Raw genomic sequence first — 19110 nt, forward strand, 5'->3', positions numbered from 1 at the left:
AGTGAGGTATTTACCACAATAACTCCTCCCAAAAGGGCTGGCACACCTCCACGGTGTGGAATTTCTGCCAGTGAATCGTGTAACGAATGCTGCCAACAGGCAGAGGGAGAGCAGGTCCCCTGGGAACGCCGTGCCGATGTCCCCAGGTGCTCTGGAGCACCCAGAAGGGACAATCTATCTCGCACAAGGCAGGGAGGGTAAGGATCGTTCCAGTTCATGGTCGTGTCATCCAGGGAAGACGTTCAGCGAGTCTCTGTGTCCCCATCAGCAGAAATCCCCTGTCCTTCCCAGACAGGACCACCCCAGTGCTGGGGGGTCCAGCTCGCCACACGGGATGCATGCTGGGGATGAGTCTGCCCTACAAAACGTTTATTGCTCTAAAGTCCACACATCCACGGGCGGTGATGGCAATATTTAATGCGTGACGTCGCTGTCTGCCTGCTCACCCACAAGCTGAGGGGGCTCCGGGGAGGAGAGCACCACCCTTCCACAGCACTTCCCTCCCAGACCTGGCGCAGTGCGGTCTGAGCTCCCGTGTGGAGACAAGGGCGCTCGTTAGGGCACAAGAGTGGGGATGGAGGGAGGGATGATGGATGATGGATGGATGATGGATGATGGATGGATGATGGATGGATGGATGATGGATGGATGGATGGAGGGATGGATGAGGATGGATGGATGGATGATGGGTGGATGGATGATTGATGGATGGATGGATGGATGGATGGATGGATGAGGATGGATGAGAATGGATGGATGGATGGATGATGGATGATGGAGGAAGGGATGGATGGATGGATGATGGGTGGATGGATGATTGATGGATGGATGGATGGATGGATGGGTGGATGGATGAGGATGGATGGATGGATGGATGGATGGGTGGATGGATGATGGATGAAGGATGGATGAGGGATGGATGATGGATGGATGATGGGGGGATGGATGATGGATGGAAGATGGATGGATGAGAATGGATGGATGATGGATGATGGATGATGGAGGAAGGGATGGATGGATGATGGATGGATGAGAATGGATGGATGATGGATGATGGATGATGGAGGAAGGGATGGATGGATGATGGATGGATAATGGATGATGGAGGAAGGGATAGATGGATGATGGATGGATGATGGGGGGATGGATGATGGATGGATGAGAATGGATGGATGATGGATGGATGGATGATGGATGGATGATGGATGGATGGATGATGGGTGGATGGATGTTGGATGGATGAGAATGGATGGATGGATGGATGGATGGATGGATGATGGATGGATGGATGATGGATGGATGGATGGACGGATGGATGATGGATGGATGGAGGGATGGATGGATGATGGATGGATGGATGAAGGATGGATGATGGATGGATGGATGATGGAGGGATGGATGGATGAAGGATGGATGATGGATGGATGGATGATGGAGGGATGGATGGATGAAGGATGGATGATGGATGATGGATGGATGAGGATGGATGGATGATGAGTGGATGGATGGGTGGATGGGTGGATGGATGGATGATGGATGATGGATGGATGGATGGATGGATGATGGATGGATGGATGATGGATGGATGGATGATGGATGATGGATGATGGATGGATGGATGGGATATGGGCATCAGGCCCAGAGCCTCTGCAGACACACAGGCAGTGACAAGTCCATGGGGCAGGCAGGGCCGCACAGCTGCAGACAGGGAGCATCGTAGAGGATTCTGGTGGGGAAGGTGGGATGAACACATTCCCCACGGGGATGGAGGGCTGTGAGCAGGAAATGCCCAACTTTGCCTGTCCTGCACAAGGATAACGACTGTGTGGAGGCTGGGAATGCTCCTTTCTTTGCCTCCAACCCCCCCTTTGCTCACCATTTGGGCACCGAGGTGCAGGGCCAAGTGTTTGAACCACAAGCAGCAGCGGCCAAGGAGAAATGCAAAAGTGTGGAGATGTTCCAGAGGGATAAACTCCCAGGGATAAAGAGCAGTGTGGTGGAAAAGAGAGGAGCCTGCACTGCTGGGTGGTGAGAGCTTTGGGGAAGAGACAGGATGAGAGAGAGACATGGCTGAAGAGGCTCAGCTGCTGAGGGTTCTCTCCTGCTACACCTGCTACTCTGTGCCCTAAAGAGATGCCTGCAAGTACCTGAGCTTAGAGCCTCGCCTGTCTGAGACAGGGCTAAACTTGTCAGGCCTGAGCAGCCTGGGAAGGTGCAGACCGAGATCCGGATGCGACCTTGGCAGCTGGAAATCCCTTTTGTTCACTGTGGACAAGTTTCAGACAAAGAGATGTCCCTGTGCTGCCCTTACCACATGGAGAAAGGTATCTGAGCAGCAAAACCAGCCAGACAGTGGGAGAGACAAAGCCAAAGCTGCTCTGCTTCGCAGCTGGGGAGGCCAGCTCCTCGCTGTGCCCCACGGCATCCCCCAGGGCTGGGGAGCTCTCCCCTTCCCACCACGTTATCCCAGTTCAGCATCCCCCAGGGCTGGGGAGCTCTCCCCTTCCCACCACGTTATCCCAGTTCAGCATCGCCCAGGGCTGGGGAGCTCTCCCCTTCCCACCACGTTATCCCAGTTCAGCATCCCCCAGGGCTGGGGAGCTCTCCCCTTCCCACCACGTTATCCCAGTTCAGCATCCCCCAGGGCTGGGGAGTTCTCCCCTTCCCATCACGTTATCCCAACTCAGTGTTTGGCTGAGGAAAATCACATAAACAAGACATCTTGCCAGGCATGTCTTGGATGGTATGTGTATTCCAAGCTGTGTTTGAAATTCTGCTCACAGTCCAGCGTGGTTCACATCTGCCATTTTAACACTCAGCAGGATGGTTTGGGGTTTGAGAAACACCAGGTCAGAAGAGATGTGCCCTTTGAGGCAAGTAACACCACAACCTGCAATCGTTTTTGTTAGCAGAGCCCAGCCATTAGAGTAAGCATATTCCTGACACAAAACATGCTAAGAGAAAAAAAAAATCCACGCGCTTAAGACAACTCTTCCTCGCCTCAAAGGCTCCCAGGAAACAATTAGGACAGAGGTGCAGCTCTGTGCTGCCTCCAGAGGTTTGGATCTGCTGGGTCTTTGGGGTAGTTAATTGCCCAAAGGGTGCAGGATTTCATCTGCTGGTGGGCACTTCTTCTGCCCGAGCACAGGCCCGTCCCTGCTCTGCTCGGGCCCACGCCTTGGAGTGGCTGCCTGGAACAGAGGCTGGACAAGATTAGGAGAATAAAGTGGGCATTTATTAAAGGCCCTCAATAGCTACACCTTGGGCAGTCAAAGCCTCCCAGAGGCCTCACCCAGGGTGGGCGATGGTCTCGAGTTTTTCACACAATTTTAAGTTGGGTCCATTTACATGTCAGGGGTTAATCCTCCAATTACAGCTTCAGGTAATGAAGTCACACACCCCCAGTTTGCTTCTCCCGATTCACTTTTGTTTGTACTTTTCAGGGCCTGAGGCTGTAGGGTGTCCTTGGATCTCAGGCCTAGAGGGATTGTTCTGCCTGCCCAAAATGTGAAGCCAGCACCTAACACTCCATATGGAGTTCGGAGCTATGCGCTAAAGCAGTACAGGATTTGAAAAATATAAAAGCTAAAATCCTATGGCATCGTGGGGCCCCGGGGTGGAGGCCCCACAGCCTCAGACTCGGGATGCTCCACTGCTCTGCCTCCTGCTGCTGCCTCCTGCCAGAGCACGGAGCTCATCAATCTGAGTGAGCCTTGCAGGAGAGCGGAGCTTGAAAGGGAAACAGGGAAAGGAATTGATTTCTCTGAGTTATCTCCGAAGCACTGGACATCAAAGGCAGGGCTGACCCACACCCCGTCCTGCTGTAGCCCTGCCTCTGTGGGCCCTGGCAAACCCAGCCCTGGCAAACCCATCTCTGGCAAACCCAGCCCTGCCACTGCCAGGGATCACCAACAGCTGATGTTATCTGCTGCTTCCAGCTCTGCTCCCGAGCAGCCTCCAGCTTTCTCTGCACACTCACATGGGCTTTTTTGCACTGATGCTCCAGCCTCCCATCCTGTGAGGAATTGGAGGTGCTCGTGCCGTGGCATCTGCCAGAGTTAAACACCAACATGAAGCTGCAGCCCTTGACAGCTGCTTCCACTGCACTGGCTGTTATTGAGGCAACAGAGAATTGCTTAGAAATAACAATAATTCTGCAGCTGACTTGAACAGATGACTCCTACCCTGATCCCGCAGTCCTTGACAGCACGATGCTCCTTAAATCAGAGACTTTTGGTGTTCATGTAGCCTGCCCTGTTTGCAGGGGTTTTCTCTGGGATTTACCTGACTTTAAACAAATAAATCACACGTTTGAAAAGCCAGGAGCCTCTTCCTGAGCTGGGCCGTAAATAATGAGTGAGGAAGGGAGCACAGAAAGGGCAGGCAGAGTGACAGGGACCCTGTGCTTTCTTCCTGCAACCTCATTCCTTTTCCCCAGGCTCTGTTTCTCCCCACAGCCCAGACTCATATCCAGAATAAATCAGCTCAGGATCATGAGATTGTCTCTCTGCCATCCTCTGCTGCCTCCCCCTCCATGCCTCCCTTCCCAGAGCAATGGGCAGGAACCCACTGGTAAATGCAAAGTGCATTTAAACCTTGGCACAGGCACAACAACAGATCCACGTGGGACCCCAACCTCGCCCACAGATGCATCCAGCTCTAGAAAACAGATTCTATCTGGTCTCACAGCACCAAACAGTGACTTTAGCCAGAAGCCAGCTGCAGACCACACCGTGGCTTTCTGTTCTCCCAGGAACGCGCGGGCCCACGGGCTGATGGAGCCTCCGCCACGTTCCTCCACTGCTCAAGAGCTCCAGCCTGGAAGGCAACCTGCACTTTACATCTGCAGCTGTGTTCAGGATCCATTAGCATCAGGACTGTGTGTTACAGAGCCTTGTCACCCATTACCCCTCCCTCCCTGCCTCCCACGCCGCCTGCCCGCTGTCAACACTGCAGGCTGCCCCGGTCACTCGCGTTATTGCTGCTTCATGATACACTGAGTGCCAAGCAGCAAAGAACTGCATGTGTCCTTTGGATCCGGACCTCAGATGAAAGGATTTGGCTGAGCCTCAAAGACCCACTCCTCTCCCGCCATGTTAAATGAATGTGATTCAAACGAAATCGGGTTTTTAAGAAGCTGGTTGGCACCGAAGCGAGGACAAAGCCCAGCAGAGTGGGTGTGGACATGCCAGGTCCCCTCTCCATGTGCTTCCAGCAGCTTGTGCTTTTTAACAGCAGCAGAGCAAGAAACGCAGAGCTTAGTCATTTGAGTAGAGCAAGCAAACACACGCCTCCCCACAGTCCACTGCTGAGACAGAACAAAATACCTGAGCATGCATTTGATATACACAGGGTAAAGGATTGCAAGGCAGCCGAAGGGCACTCAAACCCTTCCCGTGCCCTCTTTGCAGAGCCCCGGGGACTCTGGCAGAGCTCAGCGCATGGGCTGTGCCCAAAAACCATCGAAGGCCAGGCTGGACAGGGCTCTGAGCAGCCCCTTTTAGTGGGAGGTGTCCCTGCTCGTTGCTGTGGGGTTGGGCCGAATGAGCTTTAAAGGTCCCTTCCCACCCAAACCGTGACTCCCTGGACATGTGCCACGGCTTGGGGCAGAGCAGTGTGATCACCCAGCAGGGCTCACAGCTGCCCAGAGAGGCTCCAGGACCAGTTCCCCTGGAAGATCCACCACGGCCCAGCCACATCACCCCACAAGCGCTGGCTGACCCCTGTGCTGGCCAGCCGGGCCCTGCCTACCTTGTGCGAGTAGTGCTGATCCACGATCCTGGCCAGGCCGAAGTCGCCGATCTTCAGCACCAGGTCCTCCGTGCTGATGAAGATGTTGGCGGGCTTGAGGTCGCGGTGCAGGACGTTGGCCGAGTGGATGTACTTGAGCCCGCGCAGCAGCTGGTACATGAAGAGCTTGGCGTGCTCCTCGGCCAGCTTGCCCTGCTCCAGCAGCCGCGCCAGGTCCGTCTCCATGTACTCCTGCACGATGTACACCATGTTGAACTTGAAGAAGTCCCCGCGCAGGTTGGCGCCCTTGGGGCCCAGCACCTCGTAGACCTTGACGATGTTCTCGTGGTCGAGGCGGCGGATGATCTTGATCTCGCGGAAGGCGTGCTTCACGCTGCGCGCGTCGCCCAGCGTCAGCTTCTTCACGGCCACCTTGCGGCAGCTGCGGCTGTCCAGGGCCGACAGCACCAGCCCGTTGGCGCCGAAGCCCAGCGGGCGGAAGTTGACGAAGCGGCAGCCCAGGTCGTAGCCGTACATGCTGGCGATGCAGTCGCACTTCTCTGCCATCGCGCGCTCCGGCTCTTCCCGCTCCTCCGCCCTCGTCACTCGAAAAGCCGGGAGCGTCCCAGGGCCTCCAGGTCAGAAACGTAGCTGGAAATCAAGCCCCTCATCATTACTCACAGGTGCCTGGGGAGGGGTCTCGCTCTGAGCCCGTCGCTTCAAGACGACACAGGGCGAAAATAAATCTGAGGGCACACACACACAGAGAAATTAAATGTTTTAAACGGACTTTCCAAGCAGCATAGAGAAACACAGCCCAGAGATCTCTATCAAAGCAGAAGGGTTCTTTTTCTTGAGATTGAAAAATTAGCACTGCTACATTTTTCAGCCCCTGCCTCGCTTCCCTTCCACGGTGTCCTGAGACAATGCTGAAGGGCAGGGCCGGTGGCACAGTCCTGTGTCCCTGCTGTCTCAGCACCAGGACAGCCAGCCCCGCTGCGGGGCAGAGGCAGGGAAGGGAAGGGAAGGGAAGGGAAGGGAAGGGAAGGGAAGGGAAGGGAAGGGAAGGGAAGGGAAGGGAAGGGAAGGGAAGGGAAGGGAAGGGAAGGGAAGGGAAGGGAAGGATCCATTTGATGCCAGTGCTGCCCGTGCCCTGCCCACGTAGCAGCTCCATGAAGGTTGACCATGAGCAAAGCTGTGACCTTTCAGAGGATCATCAGTTATCCCCTCCCAAGGCACGCAGCACCACCAGCATTTTTCAGCTGCTTAATTTTCCCTTTCCCATTTGTAAGATGCAGAGAACTGTAACTCTTCCTTTCCCCTTTGCTGCTGCCTTTTTTTTTTTTTCCCTTTATTCTTTTTTAAAATTTTCTTGAAAATATTACAGAGCAATTTGCAGAGGCTGCACAGCGTGTCACGTCAGCAACTGCCCATGTAAACCACGCGGCAAAACCAGCACAGAAACGAGGGTGCAAACCCTCCCTGCCAGGCAGCTGAGAGAGCCAAGGAGCTCTCCAGCTTATAACAACCAGGACTGGTCAGGCAAACGAGGCGATTTTTGCAAAAAGCCTTCGGAAGTGTCTGTGAGGATGTGACACCCCCCGAACTCAGGTCCCACGGCAAACATCGGCAGCAGCGCGGGGATGCCATCCCTGGGTCCTCTGGAGTGGTAAACGTACACATATTTATAGAAGAAGGATATAAAGTTTGTTTTCTCACCCACTGAGAAGCTGTAACTGGTGCGTGTGGGCTGACCAGGAGCTGGGTGAGCAGCGGCAGCAGGCTGAGCCGTCTCTGGAGCACAGCCCCAGGGCCCAGAGCTCTCTGCCTTTCGGCTGTGCCAGCACACACCCCCGAGCAGCCCAGGAGTCTCTCACCAAGCTGCAGCGGCTTTGGAAGGAATCTGCTGGCACCACGGCAGACCCTCAGCTCTCTGTGGGCCTCTGCTGGGCTGTGCATTCAGCCAGAGGATCCCAGCTCCCGGGGGATCTTCTGACAAAATGTCCTTGTCTGGTGGCAGGTGACCATGCAGACCTGGCCATGAGCAAGGGACAATTTCTCACAGCTGTTCCAGCTGGGAAAAGACCCTCAGAACACTTCAAGACTCAGAGCACTTCAAGACTCAGAGCACTTCAAGACTTCCACTGTGGTTTTCACCTCCTTTGGAAACAGAATGGAACAAAAAGTCTGAAGCAGGAGGGAACAGCTGGGCTTCTCCTCCCGGATGATCAGCACAAGGTTCTCAGCTCACCGTGTCTCCCTGCAGCTGCTTGTGAGTCTAGAGGAGCAAGGACACCTCTCCTGCCTGAGCCTGGCCCCCATCCTGCTCCCAAAAACCCCTGTGCCACCCCATGAGGGTCCTTCCTGGCCTGGGGGACCTGTGGGACCACCCAGCTGCACAGGGGCTGTGACCTTGCGCAGGGATGTCCCAGGTTACCCACTGGGCCCAGCAGAGAAACATAAAATAAAATAAAATAAAATAAAATAAAATAAAATAAAATAAAATAAAATAAATAAAATAAAATAAAATTAAATTAAATTAAATTAAAAATAAAATAAAATAAAATAAAATAAAATACCCAAAATAAAAATAAAATAAAATAAAATAAATACCCAAAATAAAAATAAATAAAATAAAATAAAATAAAATAAAATAAAATAAAATAAAATAAACAACTGTGGATCTGCTCCTGTTGTGTTCTTCATGCCAGAAGGATGGCTCTCTTAGAGCCCCTGATCACCAGAGCTGCTCCATTAACCTGGCAGAGGGTTCACAGCCTGGTCCTGTGCCCTGCGCTCCCCAGGCAGTGCTGCTGGGACCCTCCTGCTCCCTGGCAGAAGTTTCCAGGAATAACAAAGCGCCAGGGAAAGCATTAAGCACTGAGCAATCACCCACGGCTGAGGGTGGATGAGAAACGCAGCGCTCCGGGGCTGCAGCGGTTTGGAGAGGGAGCCAGCTCACAGCTGAAATGAAGGCACACGGAGCATCTGACGGCAGGGAGGATGTAGGCAGGGCAGGGATACCCTCTGAGGAGCATCTGCCAGCAGCTACCGAGCCGTTTGGCAAGCACTGCCTGCTCCTCCAGTCGGGAAGCAAAAATAATTACAGCCTCTTTTCAATCCAGCAATTATCTCTAATGCTGGCTTTTGCACGCAAGGACTGAGCAGAGAAAGCTGCTGGTGCTCTCAGGGAGTGGGGCAGGCACCAGAGAGGTGCCCCGGTCCACAGGCAAAGCAGAGGGACAAAGCCAGATGGAGAACTAGGGGAGAAAGGGAACGGGGAGGTGGATAAATCCTGAGGCTCTGCAAGGAAGGAGCAGGAAGGTGCCCCAGCGTGCTGACCCAGCTGCGAGGCCACGGAAAGGGAGCAGGTGTTGCTGAAACCACCGGAGCTGCGGGAGGCTCTGAGGACCATGGCAGGGCTCAAGGGCAGCCTGGGACCCGGTGAGCAACCAGGAGGCTGCAGCAGCAGTGGGACTTTTCCACCGTGGGGAATCACCTGAGCTTCCTCAGCCTGCGCTGCAGACCTGAGCCTCTGCACGGGTCTGGGAGAGAGCCTGACAAGGAAAGGAAAACAAGTGAAAGCAACCAAAATCTCCTGCTGGCGAAGGGAACTCTGTGAAGTGGGGCTGGGATCCATGTGCTTTAGCACGGTGCCACGGTGCCTTTGGGAGCCATCTCCACACCCCGCAGCGGCCCCAGCACCCAGCCCCAGCACGGCTCCCTGCCGCTCCGCTCTCCTGGGCCGTGGGACTGGGTGGTCCTGGAGGGCCCTTCCAACCAAACCCTGCTGCAGTCTGTCGGCAGAGCCCCGTGGGGCTGCTGAGCCCAGGCAGCCCTGGGCAGGACCCAGTGCGAGCCCCCAGTCCGAGCTCCTTGGCTGACTCCAGTGGAAAGAAAAAAGTTCTGCCTCGTCAGCCCAATTATTAATAATTAGTAGAGCTCTAGAAGCACTGAAAGGGAAAACGCAACACATGGGGAAGGAAAGGGAAGAAAGAGCCCTGTTTTTCCTCACAAGCAGGACGATGGCCTTTGTGGTGCTCCTGGCTGTGTCTCACCCTCAGCTGAGCCAGGGCGCTGCTGCAGCTTCTGCAATCAGAGGGGCCGAGGCAGAACAGCCCGAAAGGATGGCCCTGGAGCCCAGCATGTCACGCCCCTGTCCTGTCGTGGCCGCGTCTCACTGAACGTCCAGGGAAAAGCTGCTGGCAAATACAGGGAGCCGTTCCATGGCCAAGGGACCAGCAGAAAACAGGATCCCACGGGAGTGGGAGAGAGGCAGGGCAGGGGAAGGGATTCTGCCCCTCTGGCCCTGGGCTCAGCTGAGACCCCACCTGCAGAGCTGCCCCAGCCCTGGCTCCAACAGCACAAGGACGTGGAGCTGCTGGAGCCAGCCCAGAGGAGGCCACGGAGCTGCTGCCAGGGCTGGAGCCCCTCTGCTCTGGAGCCAGCCTGGCACAGCTGGGGCTGTGCAGCTGCACAAGAGAAGGCTCCAGGGAGAGCTCAGAGCCCCTGCCAGGGCCTCAAGGGGCTCCAGGAGAGCTGCAGAGGGACTGGGGACAAGGCATGCAGGGACAGCACACAGGCAGTGGCTGCCACTGCCAGAGGGCAGGCACAGATGGGATATTGGGAACCAGGAATTGCTGGCTGGGAGGGTGGGCAGGCCCTGGCACAGGGTGCCCAGAGCAGCTGGGGCTGCCCCTGGATCCCTGGGAGTGTCCCAGGCCAGGCTGGACAGGGCTTGGAGCACCCTGGGACAGTGGCAGGTGTCCCTGCCCATGGCAAGGGTGGCACTGGATGGGCTTTGAGGTCTGTTCCCACCCAAACCACTCTGGGAAGGGCCAGGAGCCCCGTGGTGCCACCAGCCTGCCCTGCAGCCACCGGGAACAGATGGACACGGGGAGGGGACCAGGAAAGGATGGGGGAGCTTAAACCACCAAATTAAAAACCAAAACCACCCTGCATTTAAGAATAATGCAGGAGATGTAGAGCTATTCCCTCCCGATGAACACGGAGTGTATTTCACAGATTCAATTCACCTCTCACTCGCTTTTTCACCAGGGGCGGCCCCAGCAGCTGCTTCTGCACAGATGCAGAGATTTTATAATTGCTACCCTTAGTGCCATGAAATACAAAGATGGGGGGAAGAATTCAGAAGTTTTCCTCCACTGTTCCATCCTTCCTCTCCCTCTCCCGTGCTTCTGTGCGCAAGGGCAGCGTTTGCCCTGACAATGCTGCTGGGATTTGTGCTGACCTTCATCCTCACTTCTGCTGCCTTCATCCTCTGAAGGCTCGGGGGCCCTCACAGGGCTTGGGGGGTCTCTGGGTGCCCTCAGAGGGACTCTGCCTGCCCTCGTGGGGGCTCTGGGTACCCTCACAGTGGCTCTCTGCTGTCACATGCCAGTGAGCTCCCAGCACAAGCCCGAGGGTGACGCTTGAGTGAGCTTCTCCTTGTCCCCAGCCCGCACTCCGAGGGCAGTGATCTCCCTAGCTGGGTGAATCCACTAAAGCTCGAGAGCCTGAGCAGGATGTCTGTCATTAAGAGGGCACCACAGGTGCTAATTAGGGCGGGGTGGCAGTGATCTCTGGCTTGCACATCTTGGAAAGGGCTGGACCCCACGGGCCATCACACCTCGTATTCCGGGTGGCTCTGGCAGCAAGCAGCACAACGAGGTTCATTTTTTCCCTTTTTCTCTTCACCCCAGCATTCCTCCCCCCTCAGCCAAAGCCTTCCAGACATCCTTTATCCTGTCCCACAGTCCCCGTGATGCCTTCAGACCTGCTGAAGACCTGCCTGTCTTCAGGAGACCTCTCCAAGCTTCAGTCACAGCGCCGGAGCTACTGAAGCAGCAGGAAACAAGGACAAGGCTCCTGCTGCTCTTTGCTCCCACGCCAGCAGCTGCTCCAAGGCTGAAATTTAATTACTGCAGCCCATCAATAAACACGGCTCCTGGTGCTCAGCTCTGCAGAGCATCCCACAGAGAGCCCCGGGGACGGTGGCTCCTCGGAGACAAGCGCAGGTGGGGGAAAGCTCTGCTCTCCTCCCCTGCTGCAGCTCCAGCTACAAACCACAGCGCCTGGCTCCCTGCTTTGCGCCCTCCTGCCTCGCCCAGGAGCACCAGGTGTCTGCCACAGGGTTGGGGATCCCTGTCCCCCCTTCCTGTGACCCCCCCCCACCCCGACACCGAGGTCTGTGCCCTGCCCTGGCACCGGGAGCACAGCGGGACACCGGACGGGATATCCCAGGGACGCAGGGGCATCACGGGCTGAGAACCCACCCCAGCTAAACCAGCCTGACCTCAGCAGAAGAAGCTGTTCAGAGAATCATTAGGGCTGGAAAAGGCCTCTAAGACCACCTAGTCCAAACATTAACCTAGTGCCAGCATGCCACAGCCACAAATGCCACATCCACGCGCCTGGAGAACACTTCCAAGGTCCCCAAATGCCACATCCACGGGCCTGGAGAACACTTCTAAGGTCCCCAAACCCTGTGGCGAACACAGCTCATCTCTGAAGGACTCTGAGGAGCAAGGGAGGCTCCTGGGCTGTGCGTGCCCTGTGTCGGGGTCTCCAGCAGGGACACCCCGCCCTGGCCCCCAAGGCGCCCTGATGGCTCTGGGAGCTGTCTGAGAGCCAGCTGCCGTCACAGGGCTGCACTGGGAGCTGCTCTGAGTGAGGCTCTCACTGATCACCCGTGGCACGAGGTCCCCCCGGCAGAATCAGACGCCCTCGGCCAGAGCTGGTCACAGCAGAGACAGAGAGGGCCAGTCAAACCAACCCACCCCAGGTTTGTGAAGGGAACCTCGCCCTCCCAGCCTCACTCACCGGAGCTGCACAGCACACCAGTGCCCCGGTGATCCGAGCAGCCTGCTCTCCCAAAATCTGCTCTCACGGGTGTCCCGCTGCCCTGGCAGCCCGGCTGTGCCCAACAACAGCCATGCAGGCTGCTCAGGAGTGGATTGTGTTCCTTCTGTTCCCCTGAAAACACGACTTTTCGAAATGTCCTTACTACCAGGAACCACACAGAAACTCATCAGCGAGACGAGCAGACGCGCCACCAGCTAATAGCCAGAAGGCACCAAGCAGCACTGCCACAGGAGGGCAAAATCCTCATGAGCCTGTGGGAGAAGCCAGAGGGAAAAGGCAAACCCAAGGGAAACAGCACAAAACGACCCCAAGTCCTGGTGTGACCAGCAGTAAAACACAGTTTTCCCATGCCCTGTGAACAAGCAGAGCATCATCACCCAGCTCTGCAAAGACAGCTCTGCTGCCCAAACCTGACTCAGGGAAACAGGAATTCTCCTCCTTAACAGCTAGGGTAATTGTGGACAGGCCAAAATACACTCAGAAAAAAAAAAAATAAAAGGAGAAAGAAAGATCAGACAATGCTCATTAGCTCACAGAAAGAACAGAAAACAAAGAAGAACTTGCTGACACTCACAGGGGCTTTAGGCAGTGTGGGAAAGCCACCCATCTGTTCCTGAGCAGGCAGCCAGCCCTGGTCAGTCAGCCGTGGAGGGGCTGAGCAGAGCCCAGACGTGGGGACAGGCCTCGTTTCCCGGTGGGACCCAGCACATGAAGCCACTGGGGCTCGGCTGTCTGCAGCCAGACAATGACCAGACAGTGCCTGAACAAACGCGGCCGGGCCCGCGAGCCTGCGGCCAGCAGGGCTGCCCCGCTGCCTGCCACCTGCCCCCGGCATGGCCTCTTCCCGTGACAGCAGCACCCACCTGTGCCAGGCACCCACACAGCCGGATGGCCCAGCAGCTGCCTGTCCCTGTGGCTCAGCCCCTGTCCCTGGTCACCCACAGCCCCTGGTCAGCCCCAGCCCCTGTCCCTGGCCAGCCCCAGTCCCAGTCCCAGCCCCAGTCCCAAGTCAGTCCCAGTCCCAGTCCCAGGTCAGCCCCAGTCCCAGTCCCAGTCCCAGGTCAGTCCCAGTCCCAGCCCCTGGTCAGCCCCAGTCCCAGTCCCAGGTCAGCCCCAGTCCCAGTCCCAGTCCCAGGTCAGCCCCAGTCCCAGCCCCTGGTCAGCCCCAGTCCCAGTCCCTGGTCAGTCCCATTCCCAGGTCAGTCCCAGCCCTATTCCCATGTCAGCCCCAGTCCCAGTCCCTGGCCAGTCCCAGCCCCAGTCCCAGCCCCAGTCCCAGGTCAGCCCCAGTCCCAGTCCCAGGTCAGCCCCAGTCCCAGTCCCAGTCCCAGGTCAGCCCCAGTCCCAGCCCCAGGTCAGCCCCAGTCCCAGTCCCTGGTCAGTCCCAGTCCCAGTCCCAGCCCCAGTCCCAAGTCAGTCCCAGTCCCAGTCCCAGTCCCAGGTCAGCCCTAGTCCCAGTCCCAGGTCAGCCCCAGTCCCAGTCCCAGGTCAGTCCCAGGTCAGCCCCAGTCCCAGTCCCTGGTCAGTCCCAGTCCCAGCTCAGCCCCAGCCCCAGTCCCACTCCCAGCCCCAGTCCCAGTCCCTGGCCACTCCCAGCCCCAGTCCCAGTCCCAGTCCCAGCCCCAGTCCCAGTCCCAGTCCCAGCCCCAGTCCCAGTCCCAGTTCCTGGTCAGCCCCAGTCCCAGTCCCTGGCCACTCCCAGTCCCAGCCCCAGTCCCAGTCCCAGTCCCAGCCCCAGTCCCAGTCCCAGGTCAGCCCCAGTCCCAGTCCCAGTCCCAGCCCCAGTCCCAGTCCCAGTTCCTGGTCAGCCCCAGTCCCAGTCCCTGGCCACTCCCAGTCCCAGTCCCTGGCCACTCCCAGCCCCAGTCCCAGGTCAGCCCCAGTCCCAGTCCCAGGTCAGTCCCAGTCCCAGGTCAGCCCCAGTCCCAGTCCCAGTCCCAGTCCCAGCCCCAGTCCCAGTCCCTGGCCAGCCCCAGCCCTGCCAGCTGTGGTTCCCATCCCGCACTTTTGCTGGCTGACAACACATTGATTTAAAACCAGCAGAATTATCTCTGTTACCAAAATAAAGCAGTTCCTGGAAGGGATGACTCAGAAGCCTCTCCCCTCACCATAAATCAGAGCAGAAACATGATACCTCATTGGGGCAAATCACTTTGCCCTTTTGGTTTGGCACCTACAGCCTTTTTTTCCAGAAAAAAAGAGATTAGAAATCCACTCTGAGCCGGCACTTTGTTGGAGAGCTGAGCCTTTCCTCCCCGGGACGCCACGGCTCAGGGCTTTGCCTGTGTTATCACTGGAGGGGCTGGACAAAGATAAGCAAAAGCAGGATGGATATTAAAAAAATAACTTTTTGAAAAGCATACAGAAACAGCCCTAGAGGTTTTTTTTACTGTCTCTGAGAAGCCTGCACGAGGAATTTGCCCCAAAGGAGGTATGTGCAGCATGTGCCAGCAAGGCAGAGCAGTGGCAGAGCAGCTCCTCCAACCCTCCATGGGCCCCAGAGATAGGTATCTTTGCAGAGAGAGCCCCTGTCCTCTCCAAACACTGCTCTGGGACCTCACAGAGGTGCCTGCACAGCCGGCCTGTGCCTCCCCTTTAATCCTTGTTCTCGCTGACAAATCTCACCCAGCTCGCTCCGGAGCCGGATCGCTCGCAGATCCGCACGCCCAGCGCGGGCAGACAACAAACGCGGGCTTTACGGAGAGGGAGCCAGCCTGCCTTGGTCTGCACAAACCGTCTGGGCAAAGGGTTCCACCCTGGCTGCTCGCTCACACTGCTGTGCAACACCGGGAACACCCCCGTGCCCTCTGCTCCCCCAGGCAGCCGCTCCAGGGCTCGGGGAGCCGCAGCCCCGCGTCCGGGGAGCAGCCGGACAGCAGAGACCCCAGTGAGTGACAGCAGACACACCAGTGAGGAGGGGGATGGCCCCACGGCCCTGCACTGGGGCTGCCTCAATGTGAGAAAGATCCAAAGCTGTCAGAGTGTCCAAAGGAGGGACACAGGCATGGGGAAGGGTCTGGAGGGGCCATGTGAGGAGTGCCTGGGCACCTGGCCCGTTCGGGTGGAGGAGACTGAGGGGAGAGCTCACTGCAGTTACCGCTTCCTTGTCAGGGGAACAGCAGGGGCAGACACTGATCTTCCTGCAGGGGTGACAGGGACAGCACCCAGGGAACGGCTGGAGCCGTGCCAGGGAGGTTTGGGTGGGATATCAGGGAAAGGTCCTTCCCCAGAGGGTGCTGGCACTGCCCAGGCTCCCCAGGGAATGGGCACGGCCCCGAGGCTGCCAGAGCTCCAGGAGCCTTTGGACAGCGCTGCCAGGGACGCACAGGGTGGGGTTGTTGGGGTGTCTGTGCAGGGCAGGAGCTGGACTGGGTGATCCATGGGGGTCCCTTCCAGCTCAGGGTGTTCCGTGATTCAGTGATGATAGGGCAAGGCCACCGAGCAGAGCCAGCACCGAGCACAGCCAGCACCGAGCACACGGTGCCCCGTACCCCACACTGCCCAGCCAAGGCTGCCCAGGCCTTGGGGCGATCCAGCAGGATCCCCAGCAGACTGCCCAGATGCAGCGAGGCACAGGGAGCACTGCGGGACTTGGGCACTCTTCGGCCAGTCCTTGGCCCGAGCACACAGAGGCTCACGGAGCCTCTCCTGGGATGTGCCCCTCTCCGAGGGCAGGCTGGAGCCGCCTTCCCCCCACAAACTGCTCTGCTGCTCCTCGCTCAGCCAGCTTTCCGTGTGCCACACGTCCTCCCAGCGCTGGGAGGCATCACTCAGCACCCCAAAATCCGCCTTTTCCTTGGGCTGACTCCCTAGAGAGAGGGGCTGTCCCACACCTGCAAACAGGGAGAGGGGAATCCCACACCTCATGTGGCAAAGCTCCCCCTCGCCTGCTCTGCAGTAAAACATAATCTCTGCTGCTTTAATGCCGCCCAGTAATTTTGGGAGACCCTGCTGCACAGCCGCGGGATGCCAGAGGCCAGCAAAGCTGAGGGACAGTGGCAAAAACAATGCAGGACATTTTCTAGGGAATCACAACAAAAATATTGTAAGTCCTGCTCCTGTAATAGACCGACCAAACCCAAAATGTGCTCCCAGCGACTTTTAGCCACCCACATAACAGACAGGGAATAAAAGGCTTTGCTGGACCACTGCTAAAGCTTGCTGTCAGTATAATCACCTACTACTATAATGAGATTACATGGATTAGCTGCATTTTAAGGAAACATCAATGAGCTGGACAGCCTTTCTAGGCAGGTTTTTAGAGCTGCACAGGATAATACCGGAAAAACCGGGAGGCTATTTTTAGAAAGCATTTCTCCAAATAACCTGGGTGGGGTGGGCGATCACAAGGCAGCAGAGGTGTGTTGATGCGGGCAGGAGCTGAATGAATGAACGCTGCAGGGGGGAACAGATCCACCCCTGGTCTCCCTCGGCCGAGCTGCGCAAGAGATTAACTGAGCCGGACCCAGGCCTGCGCTCCAGCCGTGCTGAGCTGCGAGATGGACTCACGGGCTGGAGGGGAACGGGGGCACAGCACGCACCGTGCTGAGCAGGGAACGCCGGGGCCCGGCTGAGCCGCGAGGAACGCGCTGGCATTTGAGCCGGGTCCCCTCGGGGCACCCGCAACCACAGAGCCGACGAGCCCCAAGCCCTCTCTCTGGCTGCACACAGGGTAGCTCCCAGGAAAACGTCCCCAGAATCGAGCCCAAAGTGAAGACTTCCCGGCCACCGCGGCATCCATCGCCAGGTGGGACCCGCGGCTCTGTCCCATGCAGCCCTGGGGATGCTGGCCTTCACCTGGAGGAACAGGGCTGCTTTGCAGACCCCACATTCTCACCCAGGGAATCCCACACCCACCTACACCCCCTCATTTTCTCCCAGCAGTCCTCAGGATTTTAGAGGAACTCTCAGGCAATCTGTTTTTTGTTTTGTTGTTTTGTTTTTTTCCCATTGCTTTTTGTCCTTGGAGCTTACTCCTACAAAATACCCATCAACCATCCAAAACAAACTGCACACTTCATTTTACAAAGTCCGTTACTCTTCCTTTCCAGGATGGATCCAGCCTGGAAGCCCTGGGGAACTGCAGCCTGGATATTTTGCTCCCCATGTTCCATCCAGCCGTAACCCCGCACCTTCTCCCTCGCATTGTGACTCAGCCAGGGCTCGTGAATAAAACCCAATTAGTGATTAAACATCAGAGCAGCACAGCAAAGGGATGGCCCCTACCCCAGGCAGCTCACAGCCTGGGATCCTTAGCTCCCACCATGGTGAGGCGACAAAAATAACCCATTAAAAAGTCACTTTAATTGCCTTGACAGCGGTTTGCACAAACTCCAGCTAAAGCTGGAGGTAAAAATGAATTAAAAGCTTAAATAAAAAATTCTCTTTCATTACACCCACTTTTACCCTTAAATTTTAATGGGGTCGTGGTGAGGCAGGAAGCACATCCAGCCAGTCCTCTAGCTCCTCTGCAACAAGGACCAGCCTGGGCTCTGCTGGGTTTGCTCCACCACGGGCTCCTGTGCAGGCCTCCAGGCTGCCCTGGACACCCAGGCTGTCCTGGGACAGACACCCAGGCTGCTGCCAGGCACAGCTCAGGCAGCCCTCAAACTCACATTCCTCAGGCCAAGAGAGCCTTAACCAGGACAACAAAATTTAGAGGGTGAACCCTGCGGCAGAGTCCCCCAGAGCCCTGGAAGTTCTGTCCCACGTGTGGTTTGTGCTTCTCAGCCACTGCCCAGGGAAGAATTCCAGAGGATCAGGGGCTAATGTGCATGTCCGAAATACCAATAGCTGCATGGTGTGGAGCCAACCAAGGATTTTTGGGAATAACAAACAAGGACTGTTGGTAAAAACACACAAGAGAAAGATCGGGATGGAGAAGGGGCCATATGGAGGCAGGGCTGCATTTTCTGGGACAAACCTCCTGGTTGTGGCTCCTGCAGAAAAGCACAACCCGGCTCAGCACAGGTGCAGGGACGGGGCTGAGAAGGACCGGGCACTGCAGCGGGGAACGAGCCCATCCAAGACCCCAGAGCCTCCAACCCATTACCAGAAAGGTCTGAAAGAACCACTGTGAATGAGAACTGACTTGCACAAAAAGTGGGAAACTTCTCCCCAGAGAGTGGAAGACTTAAATGTGCCCCACAAAGCCCAGGGCCCCAGGACATCCCATCGGCTGGATCGGCACTGGAGCCAGGACTAGCGATCTCTCTCTTCTTCTGTCTCATGCTCTCTTCTCTTCTTTAATTAATCTCTTTCTTTCTTTCTCACTTCCCTTTCATCTTAGCCCTTCATTCAAACCCCGCTGCTGTGTGCTAATACTGGAGATCAAGCACTAACACACCCATGCCAAGGCCACAATACACCAAAAATCTCTGTGAGCTTTTGTTGTTCCTCTCAGACTGTGAATCCTGGGTGCTCCCTCATCCCTCGGGGTGGGACGCCACACACAGCACTCCCTGTCCAAGCTGGTTCCGTCTCAGGAGAAGAAACGCTCCACCACCTCCCTTTTGG

The 19110-nt window shown here is 56.7% G+C and overlaps 1 protein-coding gene across 1 annotated transcript in view; it reads right to left on the minus strand.

Moving 5' to 3' along the window:
• The window catches only part of MAPK4 (mitogen-activated protein kinase 4), a 44536-nt gene that overhangs the window by 15120 nt on the left and 10306 nt on the right, over positions 1-19110 (minus strand). Inside the window, exon 2 of the mRNA XM_068175617.1 lies at positions 5752-6476. Within this exon, the coding sequence (XP_068031718.1) occupies positions 5752-6297 (546 nt within the window). The 5' untranslated portion in view covers positions 6298-6476. The remainder of the gene's footprint in view (positions 1-5751; positions 6477-19110) is intronic.

This window comes from Anomalospiza imberbis, chromosome Z (genome assembly GCF_031753505.1).
Source record: "Anomalospiza imberbis isolate Cuckoo-Finch-1a 21T00152 chromosome Z, ASM3175350v1, whole genome shotgun sequence".
NCBI classification, from domain to species: domain Eukaryota; kingdom Metazoa; phylum Chordata; class Aves; order Passeriformes; family Viduidae; genus Anomalospiza; species Anomalospiza imberbis.